At 41.9% G+C, this 23,607-nt stretch overlaps 1 protein-coding gene and 1 pseudogene across 3 annotated transcripts; both read left to right on the forward strand.

Annotated features, from left to right (window-relative positions):
- The first annotated feature begins 1,350 nt into the window (after positions 1–1,350).
- LOC311101136 (ATP-dependent RNA helicase SUPV3L1, mitochondrial-like) lies at positions 1,351–13,225 on the forward strand. 2 transcript variants are annotated; one of them, XM_084142202.1, is made up of 15 exons: positions 1,351–1,766; positions 3,270–3,347; positions 3,457–3,564; positions 3,688–3,802; positions 4,162–4,330; positions 4,540–4,651; positions 4,799–4,876; positions 5,054–5,145; positions 7,290–7,470; positions 9,263–9,356; positions 9,787–10,006; positions 10,091–10,171; positions 10,295–10,471; positions 11,841–11,989; positions 12,181–13,225. In XM_084142202.1, the coding sequence occupies exons 1-15, from the start codon at positions 1,481–1,483 to the stop codon at positions 12,590–12,592; spliced, it is 2,352 nt and encodes a 783-aa protein (XP_083998328.1). In that variant the 5' UTR covers positions 1,351–1,480; the 3' UTR covers positions 12,593–13,225. The 2 variants fall into 2 exon arrangements, with proteins under 2 accessions (XP_083998328.1, XP_083998329.1); XM_084142203.1 differs by having other exon boundaries at positions 1,355–1,766; positions 4,139–4,330.
- Positions 13,226–13,869: 644 nt separating this feature from the next.
- On the forward strand, positions 13,870–20,565 carry LOC311100905 (hexokinase HKDC1-like; annotated as a pseudogene). The gene is made up of 11 exons: positions 13,870–13,930; positions 15,597–15,692; positions 16,276–16,357; positions 16,866–17,196; positions 17,403–17,551; positions 17,856–17,976; positions 18,116–18,203; positions 18,324–18,423; positions 18,533–18,715; positions 19,238–19,392; positions 20,328–20,565. The product of its transcript is annotated as a hexokinase HKDC1-like (transcript).
- Positions 20,566–23,607: the final 3,042 nt, after the last annotated feature.

A 23,607-nucleotide genomic window follows, 5' to 3' on the forward strand; every position in this document is an offset into this window, starting at 1 on the left:
CCTTTACACTTCAATGGTCTGCATACTCACCAGACATGTCACCCATTGAGCATGTTTGGGATGCTCTGGATCGACGTGTATGACAGCATATTCCAGTTCCCGCCAATAACCACCAACTTTGCACAGCCATTGAAGAGGAGTGGGACAACATTCCACAGGCCACAATCAACAGCCTGATCAACTATATGCAAAGGAGATGTGTCTCGCTGCATTAAGCAAATGGTGGTCACACCAGATACTGACTGATTTTCTGATCCACACCCACACCTTTTTTTAAGGTATCTTTCACAAACAGATGCATATCTATATTCCCAGTAATGTGAAATCCATAAATTAGGGCCTAATGAATTTATTTCAATTGACTGGTTTCCTTATATGAACTGTAACTCAGTAAAATCTTTGGAATTGTTGCAAGTTGCGTTTATATTTATGTTCAGTATATTAGGGGTTTCACTCTTGTAATTTCCTACGCAATCCTTGTTTCTTTCAGACAGACAAGTGTATCAAACATGGGTGTATCCTTTCTATAGGGATTTGCACATTTGGGATTTACCTGGTTATATGCATTACAATTAAAACTATCACAACAATATTGTGTTCCACGATCTCACTCAAATGCTGAGTCATAGTAGGCATTTTCATTTCGTGCATGAAGTTTCATTTGCATTTGTGTATAACCAGAGCTGCCAACTCACGCATTCATCGTGAGACACACTCAATTGACATCGATCACGCGCTGTCACGCTACACGTCTTATATCTCACGCTGGAACCCCAGATTTTTTTTTTTTTTTTGGTGTGCTTTATTTTCATGAATTGTGTGCAGGTATGAATATGAAGGCAGAATCTCTCCAAACACGATCATAATTTAAAACTAACATTTGTTTTCAGGTTTTTAGCGATGCGCACTTTGACCTTTGAACCGGCTTTGACCTTTTTGGGGTCCTTTTGGTTTGTGAAATGTAGTCACTACAGACATGCCAGAAGTATTGTCAGTAGATCCCACCTCTTTAAGGAATACCTGGGATAGGATAAAGTAATCCTTCTACCCCCCCCCCAAAAAAAAAAAAAATTGTAAAGTGGTTATCCCACTGGCTATAGGGTGAATGCACCAATTTGTAAGTCGCTCTGGATAAGAGCGTCTGCTAAATGACGTAAATGTAAAATGTAAATGTAGATTTGTGCTCACATAATAACTATGTTATTTAAATGTATGATCACGTAATTTTTATAGAAACAAGTCTATATTTTCTAACTAAAGCACCGCATTTCCTGAATTACTATAATACATTTTATTTTACAAATCGCTACAGGCATGTTTTTGGATTCCAATCCAAACAAGGGTCCTCCTGCACGATGTAGATAGTGTTCTGCTACAATACTGTGCAAAGAATTACCAGCAAAATATTATGATAAACTGCATAAAATGGGACATTGAAAAGTGTTTATTGACACAAACCAACATAATCTAGCAACCAAGGATGTCAGTAAACCGCTGTATGCTGTTGTTCTCACGAGTACAGCACAGAATATGCGCCATATCTGTACGAAACAAAAACGCTCTGGTGGACGGTCGTTGTGGAAACGTTGGATCTATAACGTTATTGAAAGACCCCTTGCCTGGTCCTGTGACCTCCAGACGAGGTGTTTATTCGAACAGTTCGTCACGATCACCAGACACCTCATTATTTGTGCCTCTCAGCATCAAGAGTGATGTCGGTGGTGACTGGGCTGTGGGAGCTGAGCTCACGCAACCTTTGGACAAAAGTACTGTACTTTTAACATCCATATTGTTGTGCTAACTGTTAATGTTGTTGATTGCCAATTAGACAGATTAGCTGTCAATGGGGAGATGTTAGTATAACTGAAACTGACTTCCACTGAACTGTTGATCATAGCCTGTCGATGACAGCTAGCTTGCCAGAAGACACCAATGAAATTATTTATAAACCCTGGATTGCTGACGCTATGTATTGGCGAACGAGAGGCTTTGAAGCCACCGGTCGGCCATATTGGCACTCCCCAGTAGGAGCAGTCCACCATAGGAATGAATGGAATTCTACAGTATTTCAATTAAATGTTTCAAGGCCAACATTACATGTATTTATGTTTTTGTTGTAGTTGGGACAGTAACATTAGTACAAAAAATATATATATACCTAAGGAAAATATGTATTTTTTTATTTTATGTTTAGTTCACATAATATAATTTAAAAGTATGCATCAAGGTGTCTGTAATATAGTAAACGTGTCAAACACAAATATTTTTTAAATTGAGGAGTGCCAAGATGGCTGCGCAGTTATACACATTGGATGATCATGTACCATTATGCTTGTTTACACTAAGCTGTACTGAGGTCGGAACGCAATCATGGTTACATTAAGACACTGTGGATAAAGGTACAATTTGGAGTTCAGTGGCATATCCCATCCCTGCATTGAGGTATGTTCTCCAACCCATATCTTGCGCCGGCTCCACACTGTCTTAATGTAACCTAGCCCTTGAACATGACTCAGTTCCATTACACATAAGTAATTAGACGAAGTAGTTGTGACGCTCGGTCTGAGTGTCGGTACGGTTTTGGAAGCGTAAGGACATTATCTTCCATAAAAGGTTAAATTGAGTCACACCTTTATAGAGTTCAGGTTCCCATACGGCCATATTTCCATGTTACAGCGCTTGTTTATGGAAAACAGATGGAAGACAGAGTGGACTACCTGTACTAATTAGTTATCTGCATCGCTGAACACCTGTGTGTTAACAAAAGACTGACACCACATTGTCACTGAAAACAGGGAAGATCTGATAAAGGATGGTATTAATCAAATAAAATACAAAATTATAGGGAGAATCAACTAAAGGTATTAACCCTCCACATCTCTCAAGCCAGCTGCTCTTAAATATCCCCTGTGCCAGCAAAGGTGAAACGCCTTCTGACTAACGAGATGACAAGCCAGCACAGGTGTAACACATACTGACTAACGAGGTGACACCAATCAGTGCACCAATCAGTGCTAACGTCCAACCTCGAAATATAAATGGGAAAACCAAAGCCTGTAACATTGTGAAATGAAAGTAGAGGGATTTATGTTTCTAGAACCGTACTGCAATTGAGAATCGATTCACGTTTGGATGGAGTATTTGTCTATTTCCTGTCAATATATATTTTGTTAACATGTTTGCTGGGACTCGCTTCCTAAAATGTTCATAGCTTCAGGAATAGGCCTACTGCATGGCAATTTTATCAGACATGTGGTTTCTCCTAACAGGTGAACTTCTAAAAATGCTGAATAAGTTCTACAAGAGGAAAGAGATGCAAAAAATAGCTGCGGATCAAGGTCTCGATGGTGAGAACAACAATCATTTTCAACTAGTTGGCCTACCGGTCGGGTACCCTCATCAAATATAACCAGCCTCATGGTCGTACCAAAACGTTAATCTCTGTGTTGTTGTTAGCTCGTCTCTTTCACCAAGCCTTCATCAGTTTTCGGAAGTATGTGCTGGAAATCTCTACGCTTAGCGCAGATCTTCATATCATCCTCAATGATATATGCTGTGGAGCAGGTGAGTTCAACACTCTGCTTATCATGTAATGAATCGGGTGATTGAGCGCAACTGCGAGTTGGAACTGAATTCCAAGCCCTCACACCTTGTCAACTGATGACTGTTTTTGCTTGTGTTCACCAGGCCATATAGATGACCTTTATCCTTATTTCATGAGACATGCCAAGCAGATTTTCCCCATGCTGGACTGCATGGAGGATCTACGCAAAATCAGTGATCTGCGTGTACCAGCTAATTGGTAAGTATCTCACTTCAGGTGAGCTCAACATTACAATGAACATTTTGAAAATGCTCTTCCATTCATTGTATCCATTTCAAATGGTTTTTGTTGTTTTTATTGTCACATATATTGGGATAGGTGCATTGAAATGTGGTGTTTTACAGGGTCAGCCATAGTAATGGGGTGCCCCTGGGGCAAATTAGGGTTAAGTGCCTTGCTCAAGGGCACATCGACATATTTTTCACTTTGTCAGCCGCGCATTCAAACCAGCGACCTTTCGGTTACTGGCCCAACGCTCAACGTAATTATACATACAGCACTGTGTTCACACAATACGCCACACGTGTTTTTCAGCCCTGCACCTGAATGTTTCCCAGGTACCCTGATGCTAGAGCTATCCAGAGGAAGGTGATATTCCATGCCGGCCCGACCAACAGTGGAAAGACCCATCATGCAATTCAGAGATACCTGGCTGCCAAGTCTGGTGTCTACTGTGGACCGCTGAAGCTGTTAGCCCACGAGATCTTTGAAAAGAGCAACACTGCTGTCAGTATGACCCATCTTTCACTAGTAAACCTCCATAGAGAGATGTCATTTAGAAGGCTTTTTGTGTAGCTAATACCTTGAAACAATTTAAGCAAAATTAGTTTATCTAATCGGAAGTGTTTCTTACCAATCATTTCCAAAATGTTTAATTAAATTCTTGGCGCACTATGTCGAAGGAAGACGTTAAATCAACGTTTCTTTCTCCCCAGGGCGTGCCGTGTGATTTGGTAACAGGAGAAGAGAGAACATTTGTGGATGCGGAGGGGAGACAAGCTGAGCATGTGGCCTGTACTATCGAGATGTGCAGTGTCACAACTCCATGTCAGTGTCTTCTCTTACCTCTCAACTTAATAAACATATTTCATGTACATGAGGTTCTTTTATCACTTCCATTTAAGTATTGATATTAGTTGACATTCGTTATCACCAGCTGTGTTGACTAACACGTGAAACGTGTCTTCTGTCCAGATGAAGTAGCGGTCATTGATGAGATCCAGATGATCAGAGACATATCGCGGGGATGGGCCTGGACCAGGGCTCTTCTCGGTCAGTAACTTCACTGTGACAGTTGGGACAAACAACAGACCATTGTAATATCGCAAAATCTGAATATTGTTACGGTATATAAATTACCAGCTATTTACTAAGTCAATAACAATATGGTAAAATGATAATTTCACAGTAATAACTATGGATTATTTGTTTTTCTCTGTCTGGGAATAGGTTTGTGTGCTGAGGAGATCCATGTGTGCGGAGAGCCTGCTGCGATTAACTTTGTCACAGAGCTCATGTACACAACAGGGGAAGAGGTGGAGGTGAGTCTCGCCAGTCTACTGAACATTAGTGTGTTTGGCTTCTAATGAGACTGTCAGTTATTTGGGGTAGAGGCCTGATTGTCATTAATATGATTCTGCTGAATATCAATAGCTCATGTAGGGCTGTGGCGGTCACGAAATTTCGTCAGCCGGTGATTGTCAAGCAAATAACTGTCGGTCTCACGGTAATTGACCGTTAATTAACATAAACACATTTAGCATCTACAAGCCATTTTTAAGTCTAATAAATCCATGTAATATAGCCTACACTTTCACAATAAATCCATTATTTATTTTAGACGGGTCTAAAGAGGCTTGATATGAAGAAAATGTAGTCTATTTCAGAACAGAATAGCATACTCTGAGTTGTCCTTATGTTAGTTCCTGATGTGGCTATGCCAAATGGCTGTGGGCTACACTAGTTCATCTAGCAGACAAGATTAGCTTATCATTCCGTGGCATTATTTTATAGTATGAAGAATACAATTGAACAAAGCTGAATAAAATACAAATATTTTCTCCAAACGATTTGAGGGAGTGCGCACATGCAGCTATTCTGTGTTGAGTGGTTAACAAAGAAACAGGTAATCCTATATGCTTAATTTAGAGTTATTAATGTAACTTTAGTTGTTCTACAAACGTTGGGCTTTATGTTTTGATTTTTAATACATTGTAAGGCTGCATGATTCAACTCTAATGATGATTTGAAAAAAGTGGCTTGAAAGGCATGAGCTCTGCTTTGTTTTTTGCGCAGGCTGTACCCACTTCATCAGTCTCTCATTCACAATTTGACAAGCACTTGATAATGCCTCGAATTTCACGGCGGTATGCCCTTTGTGGGCGTAATGCACCCTAAAGAAATCCATGCCTTTTGCGGCCTGGAGTGCAGTGTTGTGCCCTTCTCCCTGAGTGTGCTGTGCAATCCGATGCGTCTCTCACTCACATGGCTCTCCGTCACGTGATCGGGTATTTCTCACATGCTACAAGTTAAGACACACATCGGGGACACAACTGCGTGCGTCCTTATCCAATTCCGAGGTGCATATTGAAGATATTGGAAGAACTGTCCACATTTACTTTCCATCAGCCAGCAAGATGAGTAGGCCTAACGAACAGCAAAAGCACTAGCCTACGTCAATCTACTATCCCCATAGTACAAAAGTTGACCTATTCTGTGCGAGAAATAAATATTCCAAACATAGTCTGGGACAGTTGTGGGATGCGATAGAGCCCAAATTAATACAACCACTAGCATCAACCTTTTTTACGCAATGTGGCTGACGCAACAGATCAGGACGTTTAGCTTAAAATATTGATAAACTATTAGGCTATTTCTTCACATTATAAGCGCAGCAATGCGCATATGGTAGTAGGCTATAAGCGTGAATGCCCATTCGTGGAAAACACCGTTATCAAAAGTGACCACACATGCAATTATGCATGTAATGCTTTTATTACAAAGGTGCATTTGTATGGTTACAATTATCTTCCCCAAACTTGAAATTCACACACTGCTTATATATGCCAGTTAGTCTCTACACCCCTTGTAAAGCAGATTAATGTGCTTAATTTTAAGAATTTATTTGGCCACTTTAGTTGTGATACAAACCTTATTAAAACATATAGGCCTATGGGCTAGGCTACATGAGGTGTGCGACTATGATTTGAACAAGTCGCAAAAAAAAGGCATTGTTTCTTAAGCTGGGCATCATTCACAACTGATAATATATAATTCACAGGTGAAAGGCTAATATTGTCACCCATCAGACTTCTTGATTTACTCTTGTCTTTACATATGCTAAATATTGTGTGAAATTTGTTTTGATTTAGAATGGACAATTATCATGCACCTGTATCGAAACGGGCAGCGGAAAAAAGACATTTGCATTGATGTCGGAGTGATTAGAGGGACAATAGAGTGCTGAGTACCAGGCAGTTAGCAAGTTTTGTAGCATCAGAGCTTGGAGAAGCCTAATTACCATGACTAAACGGTCACATGGAATTTGACTGCCATCATGACTCGTGACTGGCGGTAATATGGTCACCGCAACAGTCCAAGTCTCATGTTAAAATTAATAAATAATCCTACGAGAATTAAAAACTCAGGCTTCTAGTGTCTTACAGTTGACCTATTCTACTGGCAGGTTCGTAACTACAAGAGGCTCACTCCGCTCTCAATCCTGGACCGTGCTGTGGAGTCTCTGGATAACCTGAGACCAGGTGACTGCATCGTCTGCTTCAGCAAAAACGATATTTACTCCATCAGTAGGCAGATCGAGATCCGAGGCCTGGAGTGTGCAGTCATTTACGGAAGCCTTCCACCAGGTAAGGCTTTCCTCTGTTCTAAGATGTCCACAGAGCACAGTGATTAAGGTGATGGAGAGGTAGAAGTGTGAAACATTTTAAATACGAAAATTCAACTTGTTCAGGTGCTGGACGGAAAAACAAAATAACTGATATACAGTGGGGTGGGGGGAGTATTTAGTCAGCCACCAATTGTGCAAGTTCTCCCACTTAAAAAGATGAGAGAGGCCTGTAATTTTCATCATAGGTACACGTCAACTATGACAGACAAAATGAGAATTTTCCAGAAAATCACATTGTAGGATTTTTAATGAATTTATTTGCAAATTATGGTGGGAAATAAGTATTTGGTCAATAACAAAAGTTTCTCAATACTTTATTATATACCCTTTGTTGGCAATGACACATGTCAAACGTTTTCTGTAAGTCTTCACAAGGTTTTCACACACTGTTGCTGGTATTTTGGCCCATTCCTCCATGCAGATCTCCTCTAGAGCAGTGATGTTTTGGGGCTGTCGCTGGGCAACACGGACTTTCAACTCCCTCCAAAGATTTTCTATGGGGTTGAGATCTGGAGACTGGCTAGGCCACTCCAGGACCTTGAAATGCTTCTTACGAAGCCACTCCTTCGTTGCCCGGGCGCTGTGTTTGGGATCATTGTCATGCTGAAAGACCCAGCCACGTTTCATCTTCAATGCCCTTGCTGATGGAAGGAGGTTTTCACTCAAAATCTCACGATACATGGCCCCATTCTTTCCTTTACACGGATCAGTCGTCCTGGTCCCTTTGCAGAAAAACAGCCCCAAAGCATGATGTTTCCACCCCCATGCTTCACAGTAGGTATGGTGTTCTTTGGATGCAACTCAGCATTCTTTGTCCTCCAAACATGACGAGTTGAGTTTTTACCAAAAAGTTATATTTTGGTTTCATATGACATTCTCCCAATCCTCTTCTGGATCATCCAAATGCAATCTTCAGACGGGCCTGGACATGTACTGGCTTAAGCAGGGGGACACGTCTGGCACTGCAAGATTTGAGTCCCTGGCGGTGTAGTGTGTTACTGATGGTAGGCTTTGTTACTTTGGTCCCAGCTCTCTGCAGGTCATTCACTAGGTCCCCCCGTGTGGTTCTGGGATTTTTGCTCACCGTTCTTGTGATCATTTTGACCCCACGGGGTGAGATCTTGCGTGGAGCCCCAGATCGAGGGAGATTATCAGTGGTCTTGTATGTCTTCCATTTCCTAATAATTGCTCCCACAGTTGATTTCTTCAAACCAAGCTGCTTACCTATTACATATTCAGTCTTCCCAGCCTGGTGCAGGTCTACAATTTTGTTTCTGGTGTCCTTTGACAGCTCTTTGGTCTTGGCCATAGTGGAGTTTGGAGTGTGACTGTTTGAGGTTGTGGACAGGTGTCTTTTATACTGATAACAAGTTAAAACAGGTGCCATTAATACAGGTAACGAGTGGAGGACAGAGGAGCCTCTTAAAGAAGAAGTTACAGGTCTGTGAGAGCCAGAAATCTTGCTTGTTTGTAGGTGACCAAATACTTATTTTCCACCATAATTTGCAAATAAATTCATTAAAAATCCTACAATGTGATTTTCTGGAATTTTTTTCTCAATCTGTCTGTCATAGTTGACATGTACCTATGATGAAAATTACAGGCCTCTCGTCTTTTTAAGTGGGAGAACTTGCACAATTGGTGGCTGACTAAATACTTTTTTTCCCCACTGTACATCCCGCTGTGACATTACTCAATCCTTGAGGTAAAATAGTGTGCGTCATTAAAGCACTGAATTATCTGGTCAACAGGCACCAAGCTATCTCAAGCAAAGAAGTTCAATGACCCAGAGGACCCATGTAAGATCCTGGTTGCAACGGATGCCATAGGGATGGGACTAAACCTGTGAGTTGAGCATTGAAACTGATCTTGTTAGCTTGTTTTAATTGACCTCTGACAATCATATTACGTTTGAAGTACATTGTTCTACACATTGTCATAAAACTTCTAAACAGAAAAAAAAAAAAAAAATTCTTGCATGATTAGTTGATTTCAGTTTGCTGCGGAGTTGTTGTTACAATGCAGGAAATGTAAAACTTGTATTCAAGGTTTAAAAGGCTTCTGACATTTGTGATTTCCACTTAGAAATGTCACAATTGATTTTCCCTTACGAAAACATTTATCAACCCCTATAAAAATGTCCATTAATTATAGTCCACATAATGATTCACATTTCCTGTTGCTGCAGGATTATTTTTCTGCTCTAGCAAACTGGCTCAAATTAAGATCCTACACCTGTATAAGCTCTCTGTCTACCATGCCCCTCCCACATAAGGAGTATCAAGAGAATCATCTTCAACTCCCTGGTGAAACCCAACATCAATGAGAAGGGTGAGAAGGAGATGGACACCATCTCCACGTCTCAGGCTCTCCAGATTGCCGGGCGGGCCGGACGGTTCAGCTCCATCTTCAAAGAGGGCGAGGTCACCACCATGCACCGCGACGACCTGCCTATCCTCAAGGAGATACTCAGCAGGAGTGTCCACGCCATCGAGGTGAGGAATATGGACCGTTTCTGACCTTTTGATCTCCTGTTTTTCGGACTATTTAATGACCTAATGTTAATTTCCGACTCCTAGATAGCTGGGCTGCACCCCACAGCAGAGCAGATTGAGATGTTTGCCTACCACTTACCTGATGCCACCTTGTCCAATCTGATAGTAAGTATCTTTACTTCACTACAATTTACTCTGTAACGAGAATTAAGACTTACTGTTCAATTCAGATTAGTATAGAATGATTTGTGTTAATTTAAAAGTCACGTTTTTCCTTTCTATCCCCAGGATATATTTGTGAGCCTCTCACAAGTTGATGGTATGTACTTTGTGTGCAACATTGACGACTTCAAGTTCCTGGCTGACATGATCCAGCACATTCCCCTCAACCTGCGCTCTCGATATGTGTTCTGCACTGCACCCATCAACAAGAAGCAGCCCTTTGTGTGTACCTCCTTCCTAAAGGTAGGAGCAGAGACATGGTTACAGTGGATTCCCCATTCCATTAGCAACACTGGTTAAAACACCTGGGCCTGAATTCACAATGAAGGAGTGCTGATATACAGTTTCACCTTTTTAGATAATTATTTAATTATAAGATGAGACGTTGAGGATTATAATAATACCGCTTTGATGTCATACAAGCAAGCAAATTTGCAAGAAAATTTGCCGTGGACCACATCTGAATGCACTCATGACTCCATCAAAATTACAATCTGCGAAAGCCTAACACTGTAAGGTCATGTTTTATCATTATTTAGTCATGTTGGCAATAGAACAAGCTTTCAAATTATGTGATTGTGATTTTATAATGGACTATTTTGGGTTGCCTAAACATCAGTAATTGTGTGAAGGCTTAGAAGCAGGGCTGTTCAAAACAAACAACTACCAGTGAGCTTGCTCTAGTTCCTCAACGGCACAGCTAGGAGAGCTCAAAAAGCACCTTTATAGAGCTAGACTCTTGTTCGAGTCATAGTATAGTGCTTTGAAATGACTTAGGAACTGTGCACAGTTTGGAGAGGTGTGTGTGTCCACTTGGAGACACCAGTTAGACCTCGCACTCAAACCCTTGGAATTATTGTTTCTTATGTTGCACCTACCCCAAGTGTTCCAATAATATTCTTATTATGTAACTGAATGTATCCAGAGTATTTTCAGATTTCGTTATCAACAAATGCGGCAAAATACACATAAAATCAATGGTATAATGTTTGGATTCAGTCTTGTGTCAGGTGAACTGCTGTGTCCTCACCTTTTGTGAAATAATTTTCCCATGATCTCTAAAAATGTTTTAATTGCTGCCATGGTTACATACATGTGCTTTCCATATTTCTTCTGTAAGAAACATTTTAAATGTAGCCCTACAGGCCAATTCCGAGTGTAAAGGGTTAACAAGATTGTATGGACAGGTGGAACCTGATCCTAGATCAGCACTCCTACTCTGAGAGGCTTTGTGAATACTCTGACCTCTGACCTCTGAATTTGACTGGTTAACACCCTCATTTCCTGTCATTCAGTGATAGGTCCACCGTTTGGAATATAGAATTTGTCATAGGAAGCACACGTCCTTGCATGAGTCACGCCATTGATTCATATTCTGGCATGATCAGCATGTTGCCAGTTTGCCTCTGAACTGTCGTGCAGTAACTGTAGCAGCATTGATAAGGTTTTGTTGGGCTTTAAGGGACGTGACATTAGTGGTGTTACGGCAGCAGTATTGATAAGATCTGTGGGTTGGGTGAGTGAAACGTGACTGTGGTCTAAAGGTAATCCTATGGTAATTGGCTCTGGATGATGAGACACTGATTGTTTGTGACGCTCTCTCTGTCTGCAGTTTGCCAGACAGTTCAGCAGAGATGAACCCCTGACCTTTGACTGGGTGTGTCGGCTCGTCAGCTGGCCCCTGGTCCCACCCAAGAACATCAAGGACCTGGTGCACCTGGAGGCTGTCCATGATGTGCTAGATCTCTACCTCTGGCTCAGGTGATCCCATCTCTCACCACTCTACCTTTACCAAAACCATTCACCAATAAAAATGACCAAGTGTTCTTCTTGTGCTAAAGGTCATCACAGAATTGAGTAACACAATGTGCCTAACGAGGTCATTGATTGTCTTTATTGCAATTATTCTCAATCAGATATGAATAATACTCTCTTTATGACTTTGTCTCCAGCTACCGCTTCATGGACATGTTCCCGGACGCCAATCATGTCCGAGAGATCCAGCAGGAGCTGGACAGCATCATCCAGTTGGGCGTGCGCAACATCACACGACTCATCCGAGCCACGGAGACCAGCGCCCCCCCGGGGACGGACACCCTCTCCAATCAGAGGAGGCCGGGGCCCAGCCCAGTATCCCCAAGGAGGGTTCGAGGAGCTCCCAAGGCCCAGCACAGTGGAGTAGAGGCTGGGCAGCTGGACCAGTCCCTAGGCTCCCGCCTGGTGCAGGAGGGCTTACTGACTCCCGACCTCCTAAGGCAACTGCAGAAGGAGTGGTCCAAGGAGCACCGTCGAGAGGAAGGAGGAGTCAAACTGGTTGCGGCGACTTTGAATAATAAAATGAAAGGGAAGAAGAGACAGAAGTGACGTCTCTGCTTTAGGGCCTGGTCTTCACAACTACCAAACACACAGGAGTTTGTGTCCTGTTATTTTGACTGGACTTCATACCAGGCAGTATCATGCAGAAACGGAACGAAGATACCTAGTCAGTTGTACAACTGAAATGTGTCTTCCGCATTTAACCCAACCCTCTGAATCAGAGAGGTGCGGGGTGCTGCCTTAATCGATATCCACGTCTTCGGCGCCAGATGTTGACCAATTGGATGTGTAGGTCCCAGCTCCCGTCTATAACTGCTCAAAAAGTCATTTTGTGGCCCAAAGGGTGAAGTAATATCTTTATTACAAAGTCATTTTGTAGTTCTCTTTTTATCACTTGAAAAATAAAACGGTTGACTGCATCTTCACTTAGATAGTCTGTCTCATGCAGCAAGTAATGACTCATTTTTACACTGTGAGGTAACATTGCTTGAGCAACTGTCATTTGTGCCCATCCCATGCTAGGGCTAGCCTACTGTAACAAACTCAAATGTTTGAGACATTGTCGTTTGCACTTACTTTACACCACTGATTATATGCTGCTATGTATGATTTACCGAACTGACAGAGCATAAGTGATAATGTGATTGATAAAATAAATTCATTATTTTTCTTTTGACGAGACGTAAGTTGACAAGTCTCTAATTCTTTATTTGACACTTTACTTGTAACGACAATGTTATAAACATGTCCTCAAGCTTCATAACAAATGGTTATAAGATGTCATGGCAGTAATTTTCTTGCCTTATGCCTGCTTATAAGGCCTTTTATAATGAACACTTTATACCACATGACAAAGGTCATGTGACACTTTTAGACCATGCCGAGACCTTGTGCTGCGTTCTAAGTGTTCTCTCTTCACTGGGATTAGCTTTAGCTACTTTCAAAACACAACAGCCACTGAGAGTGGGAATGTAATTATTTCCGTTGTTGAACCCATCCTTGTCTTTTGACTTGGACACAGTAAAAGGCCCCATGCTTCCAAAGGAAAGTGCTCTTTGGAACCAAGCCAAGGCATTGCTATGAGTCGTGAGAGCGGCTAGGGCTAGGCCATTAACTATTGTGTCAATGGAGGGGCTGGCCATGGCTTAACTCCCCAAGTCAGGGAGAGTAGGACGACAACTCACTGAGGGGTCACAGAGCAACAAGCTCAAGGACTGAAACTTCAAGAGGAAACTGTTTATGAGATTGTCCTGTTTCAGGTTGTATTGCTTTGCGCAGAGACATTTGTAGTTGCAGGATAGAACTTACTGGTAACAGAAGTGAACATGTTTGCTGTGCACTTCCTCTCTCCATTCCTCCAAGCTGAAGGACGACCAAATCAAGAAGGTGAGATGTTTCTGATGTGTGAAGGGTTGTATTTTACTTGCTGTTTTGGTTGTGTACATACTGTAAGTAGCCTAGTTGCTATGGAAATACCGGTGTTGGTGACACTAATCATGTAAATTGTGTGTCATACATTTACTGCACAGGATTATTTTTTTAAAGTCATTTAGCAGACGCTCTTATCCAGAGTGACTTACAGTAGTGAGTGCATACATTTTCATACTAGTCCCCGTGGGAATCAAACCCACAACCCTGGCATTGCAACCGCCATGCTCTACCAACTGAGCTACACGGGACTATTTTTTTGTTAATTTGTGTGGGTGCTTTGCTTTATGTAAATTGGAAGCAAAGTAAGCAATTCTAGTCATTTTCCCCAAGTTTGTTTGTGACCAACAACGTAAAGGATGGTTTACAGTCTCTAGAGAGAGAGGGGTTTAAAGAAAGTTGCTAAAATGTTTCTGTTAGTTTCCAAATAGTTCATAGCAGTATTTAGTGCAGTCTACAGGATCACTGTAATTTTATTTCATTTATGCCTGCATGTGAAATGCCTGTTTGAGTCAGTTTAAGCCTTTTTATGAGGCGGTCCTTCAGTCAGGGATGAAACCGTGGTTGCTTAATGTGGCTACATTTATTTTACACTGCTGCTTGAGGAATGATTTAACCTTCTTGTTGCATTATTCATTCCAATGGAGAGAGGAGAGATTGTGAGAAAAAGGGTGACCTTGTCCTCTGAAACCATGTTTATTGGAATGGTGTTTGTAATCACACAGTCTGACACGTTTACTGATAAATGTAGAGGGCATACAATACATACATTAACTACAGTATGTTGTCATTTCAAGTAGTCAGCTGTGTGGTTGTCATCAGGGGTTGAATTATTATTTGGATCCGAAACTATCCCCATAATTGATTACTTTTACATGATACATTTCAACATAAATACTGTACTCAATTCCCGGCCTAGTGCATTAGCAACAGTTAAATCCCATCATTATTAGTCCTTTTTTAAAAACTCTTTCATGCTCTGTCTTCAACTGTTTGGTTTTGTTTGAAGTGTGGATACAGGAAACTAAAGAGAACAGTTTTGTAGTTTTTCCCCCCACAAATGGGCCTCTGAGAAGAAGGCATGGAATAGTTGACGTAGTTTCAGTCATGCTGATCTGAATCATTCACACTTACAAGGCTCTTATCTAGACCTCTACAATATTTACAATATGTTTGGTCCTTTATTTGGATATAGTCAAGTCATTCTATAGCTTTGTAGGTTCATTGGTCAGTTATTTGGCTAAAGGTCAGTTGCCCATTGACTGTCCCCCCCCCACCAGTTGGACAGGTTCCTGTATGCCATGTGTCTCTCCGATGACCAGTTAGTGGACATTTCAGCTCGTTTTCGTGCAGAGATGGAAAAAGGACTCTCCACTGAAAGCAACGCCACAGCGGCGGTCAAAATTCTGCCCACGTGACCTCTCATGTTACTGATGACATATTACTTAACGAAACTACGCCTTTTGCGTGATTATCTATCTGACATATGTAACCCTGTCTTTTTCTTTGATATTTTCATCTTAATACATTCAGTTATAATATGTGACAGGCAGATGGTGTAGTGCTGTTTTATGAACAGGAGGTCAATCCAAGGTCAAATTGTGTTGTTTCCACTGCTCCACAGAAAAGGGGGAGTTCCTGGTGTTGGACCTGGGCGGCTCCAAGTGTAAAGTGCTCCAGGTGAAGGTGTCCGAGAGGAAGAGGAGGGTGGAGATGGAGAGTGAGACCTGAACGGTAGAGGGACTGGGGTCAGTACGATGACAACGTCTGTTGTTACACAGACGGACATACTCTGTTTGAAAATGGGAATCATTCAAACTCTCATAGCAAGTGGTACAACATTTATACAACATGATCCTGACAGGATTAACCGTGTCATATCAGTCATAGGACATTGAAACCTGTGGAATCACTATCATTAGGTCTGTTATTCAGGGATCGTGTAGTAATGCATTACATGTAACTGGGATTACGTAATCAGATTACATAATGAAGTAACTGTAATCAAGCCAGATTACTGTAAAAAAATATATTTAAAAAAGGAAGTGTAATTGGATTACAGTTACATTCTTAAAAACGGCTGATTACATTTAGAATTACTTTTCTAATATCAAAGATTTTGTCCGCAAGTGCTTTCCTCAAACACACTGAAATAGCAGGTTTTTGAACATCTTTCAAAACTATGCTGAGCCACACTTCTTGAAAGTCACTTTTCAATTGTAATGTAAGCTTTTCCCTTCTGTTCTGATTTATTTGAAACCTAAAAATTGCAGAACTTGCTCTCCTTGGTTGGCTTTCCACAGAGACGTTTTTTAACCTGCAAAAGAAGCACATCACCCAGAAGAGAGAACCTATGGGCTTCACCTTCTCTTTCCCTTGTGGACAGTCCAAAGTAGATGAAGTATTTAACAATGCAGCCTAGGTTCATGATTAAATCCCTGTTTACTCTAGATACCTTTAATGGGAGTCTTATCTTAATGAGTATTATCATTCCAAAAACATTAGACAGGCTCCAATGGATTATCAATAAAACCAGCTACCTGCAAAGCCACTTACATGTGACGTAACAGTAGGTGTGAACTGCACTGACAAACATGGTCATTGTGTTACTATATATTCAGAGTGTAAGGTTTCTGCTCAGTGTTCGTTTTCCTCTTTGCCTGTGAACATTGACAGTAAATCTCTCTCTCTCTCTCTCTCTCTCTCTCTCTCTCTCTCTCTCTCTCTCTCTCTCTCTCTCTCTCTCTCTCTCTCTCTCTCTCTCTCTCTCTCTCTCCTCTCTCTCTCTCTCTCTCTCTCTCTCTCTCTCTCTCTCTCTCTCTCTCTCTCTCTCTCTCTCTCTCTCTCTCTCTCTCTCTCTCTCTCTCTCTCTCTCACTCCACCATCCTCCCAGGTACCCCAAGAGGCTCCACAAGGTGGTGCGCCGACTGGTGCCAGAGTGCTATGTGCGCGTTGTGCTGTCAGAGTGGAAGCAGTAAAGGGGGCCGCCTTGGTAACAGCACAGTAAGGGGCTGCCATGGTAACAGCGGTGACTCAGAGGCTGGCGGCCCAGAGGAGGGATATCATCAACACTCTTGCTCTCCTCAGCCTGAGTCCAGAGAACCTCCAGCAGGTCAGGGTCATGATGAGAGTGGAGCTAGAGAGAGGCCTTAGGAAGGATTCCCACAGCACGGCCTAGGTTAATATGCTGCTCTCCTTCGTCTACAGGACTCCTGATGGGACAGGTGAGACGACTGGCTACAGATTGAAGGTTTACCTTGTTATTCATAATGCAGAACATTATCATGTTATTACCATGCTAATACCCTTTATCACACTTTATTCTGTACCATCACCAAAACAGTTTATGAGAAGTTGCTGTTTAAAATCATATAATTAGATGCAAGTTGTTTCATTCAAATTTGAGTGATCACAAAGTTTATTATTGCAGAGTAAGGAAAGTACTTGGCTTTGGACCTGAGAGGAACTAACTTCCGGGTGCTGGTGGTGAAGATCCGGAGTGGAATAAGCAAGTCTGTCTGTATGTACAACAAGATCTACACCAACCCTCTGGAGATCATGCAGGGCACAGGAGAGGAGGTGAGACTGCCACCGCCCCACTCTGAGGGGTGTACTGCAGGATCAATGAGTTAGCCAGGTAACTTTGATAAACAACCAGAAATAACTATTGATTTTCTGCTTCATTAAGAAATCGAAACTTAGATATGTGTTTTGATTGTTGAGTCGATCAAACCATGCCCATTTCGAGCTTATCTTTCTAAAAAGTAAAATGTTATTTCAGAATATTTAGGCAAGTTAGCTGGCTAACTCATTTATCCTGCTTTGTAGTATGCCCCTCAGGTCCCTAACCTTAACCTGACTCAAACAAATTCTCTGTTTCCAGCTGTTCGAACCACACTGTCCAGTGCATCTCAGATTTTCTGGACTACATGGAGATGAAGAATACTCACCTCCCGCTTGGTTTCACCTTCTCCTTCCCCTGCAGACAGACAGGAATCGATAAGGTAAAAGTAGATAAAGATCAGCACCCTTAACGCCAAAGAATGGCAGTTATTTCAATGCCCTGTGTGCTTAATCAGGGTAAGACATTCCATTACTTTTCAAGTGTGTGACGGCTCTCCATTGTAACACTTCCTTCCTCAGGGAAGTTTGGTTAGCTGGACCAAAGGGTTCAAAGCCACAGACTGTGAAGGAAGTGATGTGGTGGACATGTTGCGAGAAGCTTAGAAATGTGAGTGAAATGGAACAAGCCCTACTGTGCTCTGTAATAGCCAGTCTGGAAGGAAATATCTATACTATCGCCCATTATAAAAGTATTTATAGGCCAAATGTAATATTTAGTTTCCTGTAGGAATTTGATCTGGACATTGTTGCCGTGGTGAATGACACAGCGGGCACAATGATGACGTGTGTATATGAAGACCCCTAGTGTGAGATAGGACTTATTGCTGGTATGTAGGGCCTAGCTATTCTCAACCCTGGTGATTTTATATTGTACTCTTCCTACACTAACAAAACAGTGAGATGTGTATGATCTCTGTGTGAAATGCTGCCCCCTAGGGACGTGGAGTAACGTGTGTTAAATGGAGGAAATTAGGAACATTGAGATGGTGGAGGGGGACTAGGGACGGACGTGGGTGAACACAGAGTGGGGCGTTTTGGGGAGAATGACTGCCTAGAGGACATCCGGACCAGGTTTGACAGAGAAGTAGATGAGGGGTCATTGAACAACGGCAAACAAAGGCAAGTTGTTAATATCCAGATCAGAATGGCCACTTCCTGCATCACTAGAGCAGGGTTTCTTAAATTATGGGTTCGGGACCCAAAGTGGGCCCTGGGCATGTGAGAGGTGGGTTGTGAGTTATTTTTAATTTGGGTTGTTGGAGGACGATTTAGGTCACGGGACGACGGTCAATTTCTCATTTGGGTCTCGAGCTGTAAAGGTTTAAGAACCCCTGATGTAGAGGACACCCTGGTGTCAGGGATTGTCATTCAATTAGTTTCTTATCCATAGTTCAGTCTAAATCTGATACAAATTAGTTATTCAACCGTGTTAAAGAGAGAATTCATTTTGCTGTATTATGCTTATGAAAATTTTCCCTAACCCATAATCATTTAAAAAGGCTTGATTCAAATTCTGCATGACAATGTCCCCATATTAGTAAATAAAAGTTCTAGACTATTGCCCCAGCAATGCAGTGAAATATTGAACAATTGTAGCTTTTTAGCATTTTGTCTAATTCATGTCATATCCTGCTGCCCCAGGTTTGAGAAGATGAACAGCGGTATGTACTTGGGGAGATAGTGAGACAGATTCTCATGGACCTAACCAGGAGAGGTATTCTGTTCCAGGGCCACATCACAGAGCCTCTGAAGACCAGGGGTATCTTCGAGACCAAGTTCCTGTCCCAAATCGAGAGGTACAGAGTCGTAGAAATGCGCACGTAGCACAGCAACTCAGGCCTGTAATAGTAGTCAGATCCAACGTAAATCCACATAGTATTTAGGATTACTCAGATGAATATGTGCTTTTAATGCTGGTTAGGGATACTTACAGTAAGTGTTTACAGTTGCATAAGTAGAGTAGGCTTTTATACCAGGGTCTCTCGAAACGTAGCAAAGCATTTTGCAACGAAAACTAGAGTTTCTATTGGATAAATTCAGGTAGGCCCCTCTCCGTTTTGTTATGTTTGCTGCTTCTGTATTCTTCCGTTTGGTTCTGTTTGGTTACTTTGGTTCTGAGTCCCTGCCCATCTTCCAAAAATGTCTAAGAAACCTACCTATTCACAAAGTATCTTGATTAATCCCACAGCACCCCTTCCTTCACCCCTACCCCCTGCGTTTCTTGCGCTAACATCTTTACTAATGACCTGCCACTGGCTCTGAGTAAAGCCTGAGTGTCTATGTATGCGGATGACTCAACACTTTACACGTCAGCTACTACACCGAGTGAAATCACTGCAACACTTAACAAAGAGTCCGTTTTAGAATGGGTGGCAAGAAATAAGTTAGGCCTAAATATTTCAAAAACTAAAAGCATTGTATTTGGGACAAATCATTAACTAAACCCTAAACCTCAACTAAATATTGTAATGAATAATGTGGAAATTGAGCAAGTTGAAGAGACTAAACTGTATTTTCTTACTAGCATAGACTTTGTTGCTTTATTGAGGAAAGATGACTTACTATGACTGTGATATGTGGTTGTCTCACCTAGCTACCTTATAATGAATGCACTAACTGTAAGTCGTTCTGGATAAAAGTGTCTGCTAAAGCACTAAAATGTCAAATGTAGTGAATACACCCCAGGCGTACAAGAATATGAAGCGTGAGACTCCTCTATATCTCCCCCCAGTGACCGCTTGGCGCTACTGCAGGTGAGGTCCATTCTGCTGCATCTGGGTCTGGACAGCACATGTGATGACAGTATCATCGTCAAGGAGGTGTGTGGTACAGTGTCTCACCGGGCAGCCCAGCTCTGTGGAGCCGGAATGGCCGCCGTCGTCGACAAAATCCGAGAGAACCGCGAGCTGGGCCAAATGGACATCACCGTGGGGACGGACAGAACACTCTACAAGCTGCATCCACAGTGAGTAGCCTGCAGGGGGCAAAGGAGATTTTGATTTCACAGGGTTATAATTATATAAGAGACCTTTGGTGGCATGTCTTGTGGGGTTTGCATGAGTGTCTGAGCTGTGTGCTAGTAGTTTAAACAGACACCTCGGTGCATTCAGCATGTCAACACTTCTTACAAAAACAAGTAGTGATAAAGTCAATCTCTCCTCCACTTTGAGCCATGAGAGATTTACATGCATATTATTCATGTTAGCTCCCCGTTTACATTCAAGGGCCAGCCGTGCTGCCCTGTTCTGAACAAAATTGTAATTTTCCGAGGTCCCTCTTTGTGGCACCTGACCACACGACTGAACAGGAGTCCAGGTGCGACAAAACTAGAGCCTGTAGGACCTGTCTTGTTGATAGTGTTGTTAAAAAGGCAGAGCAGCGCTTTATTATGGACAGACTTCTCCCCATCTTAGCTATCAACATGTTTTGATCATGACAGTTTACAATCCAGGGTTACTCCAAGCAGTTAAGTCACCTCAACTTGCTCAATTTCCACATTATTTATTACAAGATTTAGTTGAGGTTTAGGGTTTAGTGAATGATTTGTCCCAAATACAATGCTTTTAGTTTTTGAAATATTTAGGACTAACTTATTCCTTGCCACCCATTCTGAAACTAACTGCAGTTCTTTAAGTGTTGTAGTGATTTCACTCGCTGTAGTAGCTGACGTGTATAGTGTTGAGTCATCTGCATACATAAAGACACTGGCTTTTGTCAAGGCCAGTGGCATGTCATTAGTAAAGATTGAAAAAAGTGGGGAATTCCTGATTCTACCTGGATTATGTTAGAGAGACTTCCATTAATGAATACCCTCTGTGTTCTGTTAGACAGGTAACTCTTTATCCACAATATAGCAGGAGGTGTAAAGCCATAACATGTTTTTCCATTGGCAGACTATGATCGATAATGTCAAAAGCCACACTGAAGTCTAACAAAACAGCTCCCACAATCTTTTTATCATCAATTTCTCTCAGCCAATCATCAGGCATTTGTGTAAGTGCCGTGCTTGTTGAATTTCCTTCCCTATAAGCGTGCTGAAAGTCAGTAAAATAGCATTGTATCTGGTCAAACACCATTTTTTCCAAAAGTTTACTAATGGTTGGTAACAGGCTGATTGGTTGGCTGTTTGAGCCAGTAAAGGGTGCTTTGCTATTGTTGGGTAGCGGAATGACTTTTGCTTCCCTCCAGGCCTGAGGGCACACACTTTCTAGTAGGCTTAGATTGAAGATATGGCAAATAGGAGTGACAATATCGTCCACTATTATCCTCAGTAATTTTCCATCCAAGTTGTCAGACCCCGGTGGCTTGTCATTGTTGATAGACAACAATAATTTGTTCACTTCTTCCACACTCACTTTACGGAATTCAAAATTACAATGCTTGTCTTTCATAATTTGGTCAGATATACTTGGATGTGTAGTGTCAGCGTTTGTTGCCTACGTTTGCTAATCTTGCCAATGAAAAAATCATTAAAGTAGTTGGCAATATCAGTGGGTTTTGTGATGAATGAGCCATCTGATTCAATGAATGATGGTGCTGAGTTGGCCTTTTTGCCCAAAATTTCATTTAAGGTGCCCCAAAGCTTTTTACTATCATTTCCTATGTAATTTATCGTTGTTTCGTAGTGTAGTTTCTTCTTTTTATTCAGTTTATTCACATGATTTCTCAATTTGCCAATCGATTTGCCTCATCCCTATCAACCATCAATTTCAATTCCTCATCAATCCACAGGGATTTAACAGTTTTTACAGTCATTTTATTAATGGGTGCATGCTTATTAGTAACTGGAAAAAGCAATTTCATAAATGTGTCAAATGCAGCGTCTGGTTGCTCCTCATTACACACCACAGAACAACAAATATTCTTTACATCAACAACATAGGAATTACTATAAAATGTATTGTATGACTTCTTATACACGATATTAGGCCCAGCCTTTGGAACTTTTGTTTTCCTAGATATGGCTACTATATAGTGCCTTCAGAAAATATTCAGACCCCTTTACTTTTTCCTAATTTAGTTACTTTACAGCCTTATTCTAAAATGGATTAAATTGTCCCCCCCCCCCCCCCCCCCCCCTCCTCTTATCAATCTACAGACAATACCCAATAATTATAAAGCAACTACCACATTTACATAAGTATTCAGACCCTTTACTCAGTACTTTGTTGAAGCACCTTTGGCAGTGATTACAGCCTCAAGTCTTCTTGGGTATGACGCTACAAGCTTGGCACATCTGTATTTGGGGAGTTTCTCCCATTCTTCACTGCAGATCCTCTCAAGCTCTGTCAGGTTGAATGGGGAGCATTGCTGCACAGCTATTTTCAAGTCTCTCCATAGATGTTTGATCAGGTTCAAGTCCGGGCTCTGGCTGGGCCACTCAAGGACATTCAGAGACTTGTCCCGAAGCCACTCCTGCGTTGTCTTGGCTGTGTGCTTAGGGTCGTGGTCCTGTTGGAAGGTGAACCTTCACCCCAGTCTGAGGTCCTGAGTGCTCTGGAGCAGGTTTTCATCAAGGATCTCTCTATACTTTGCTCCGTTCATCTTTCCCTCGATCCTGCCGCTGAAAAACATCCCCACAGCATGATTCTGCCACCACCATGCTTCACCGTAGGGATGGTGCCAGGTTTCCTCCAGACGTGACGCTTGGCATTCAGGTCAAAGAGTTCAATCTTGGTTTCATCAGACCAGAGAATCTTGTTTCTCATGGTCTGAGAGTCCCTTAGATGCCTTTTGGCAAACTCCAAGCGGGCTGTCATGTGCCTTTTACTGAGAAGTGGCTTACATCTGGCCACTTTACCATAAAGGCCTCATTGGTGGAGTGCTGCAGAGATGGTTGACCTTCTGGAAGGTTCTCCCATCTCCACAGAGGAACTCTGGAGTTCTGTAGAGTGACCATTGGGTTCTTGGTCACTTCCCTGAGAAAGGCCCTTCTCCCCCGATTGCTCAGTTTGGCTGAGCGGCCAGCTCTAGGAAGAGTCTTGGTGGTTCCAAACTTCTTCCATTTAAGA

Source organism: Coregonus lavaretus, assembly GCF_964263955.1.
Source record: "Coregonus lavaretus genome assembly, chromosome: 25".
Lineage (NCBI taxonomy): Eukaryota > Metazoa > Chordata > Actinopteri > Salmoniformes > Salmonidae > Coregonus > Coregonus lavaretus.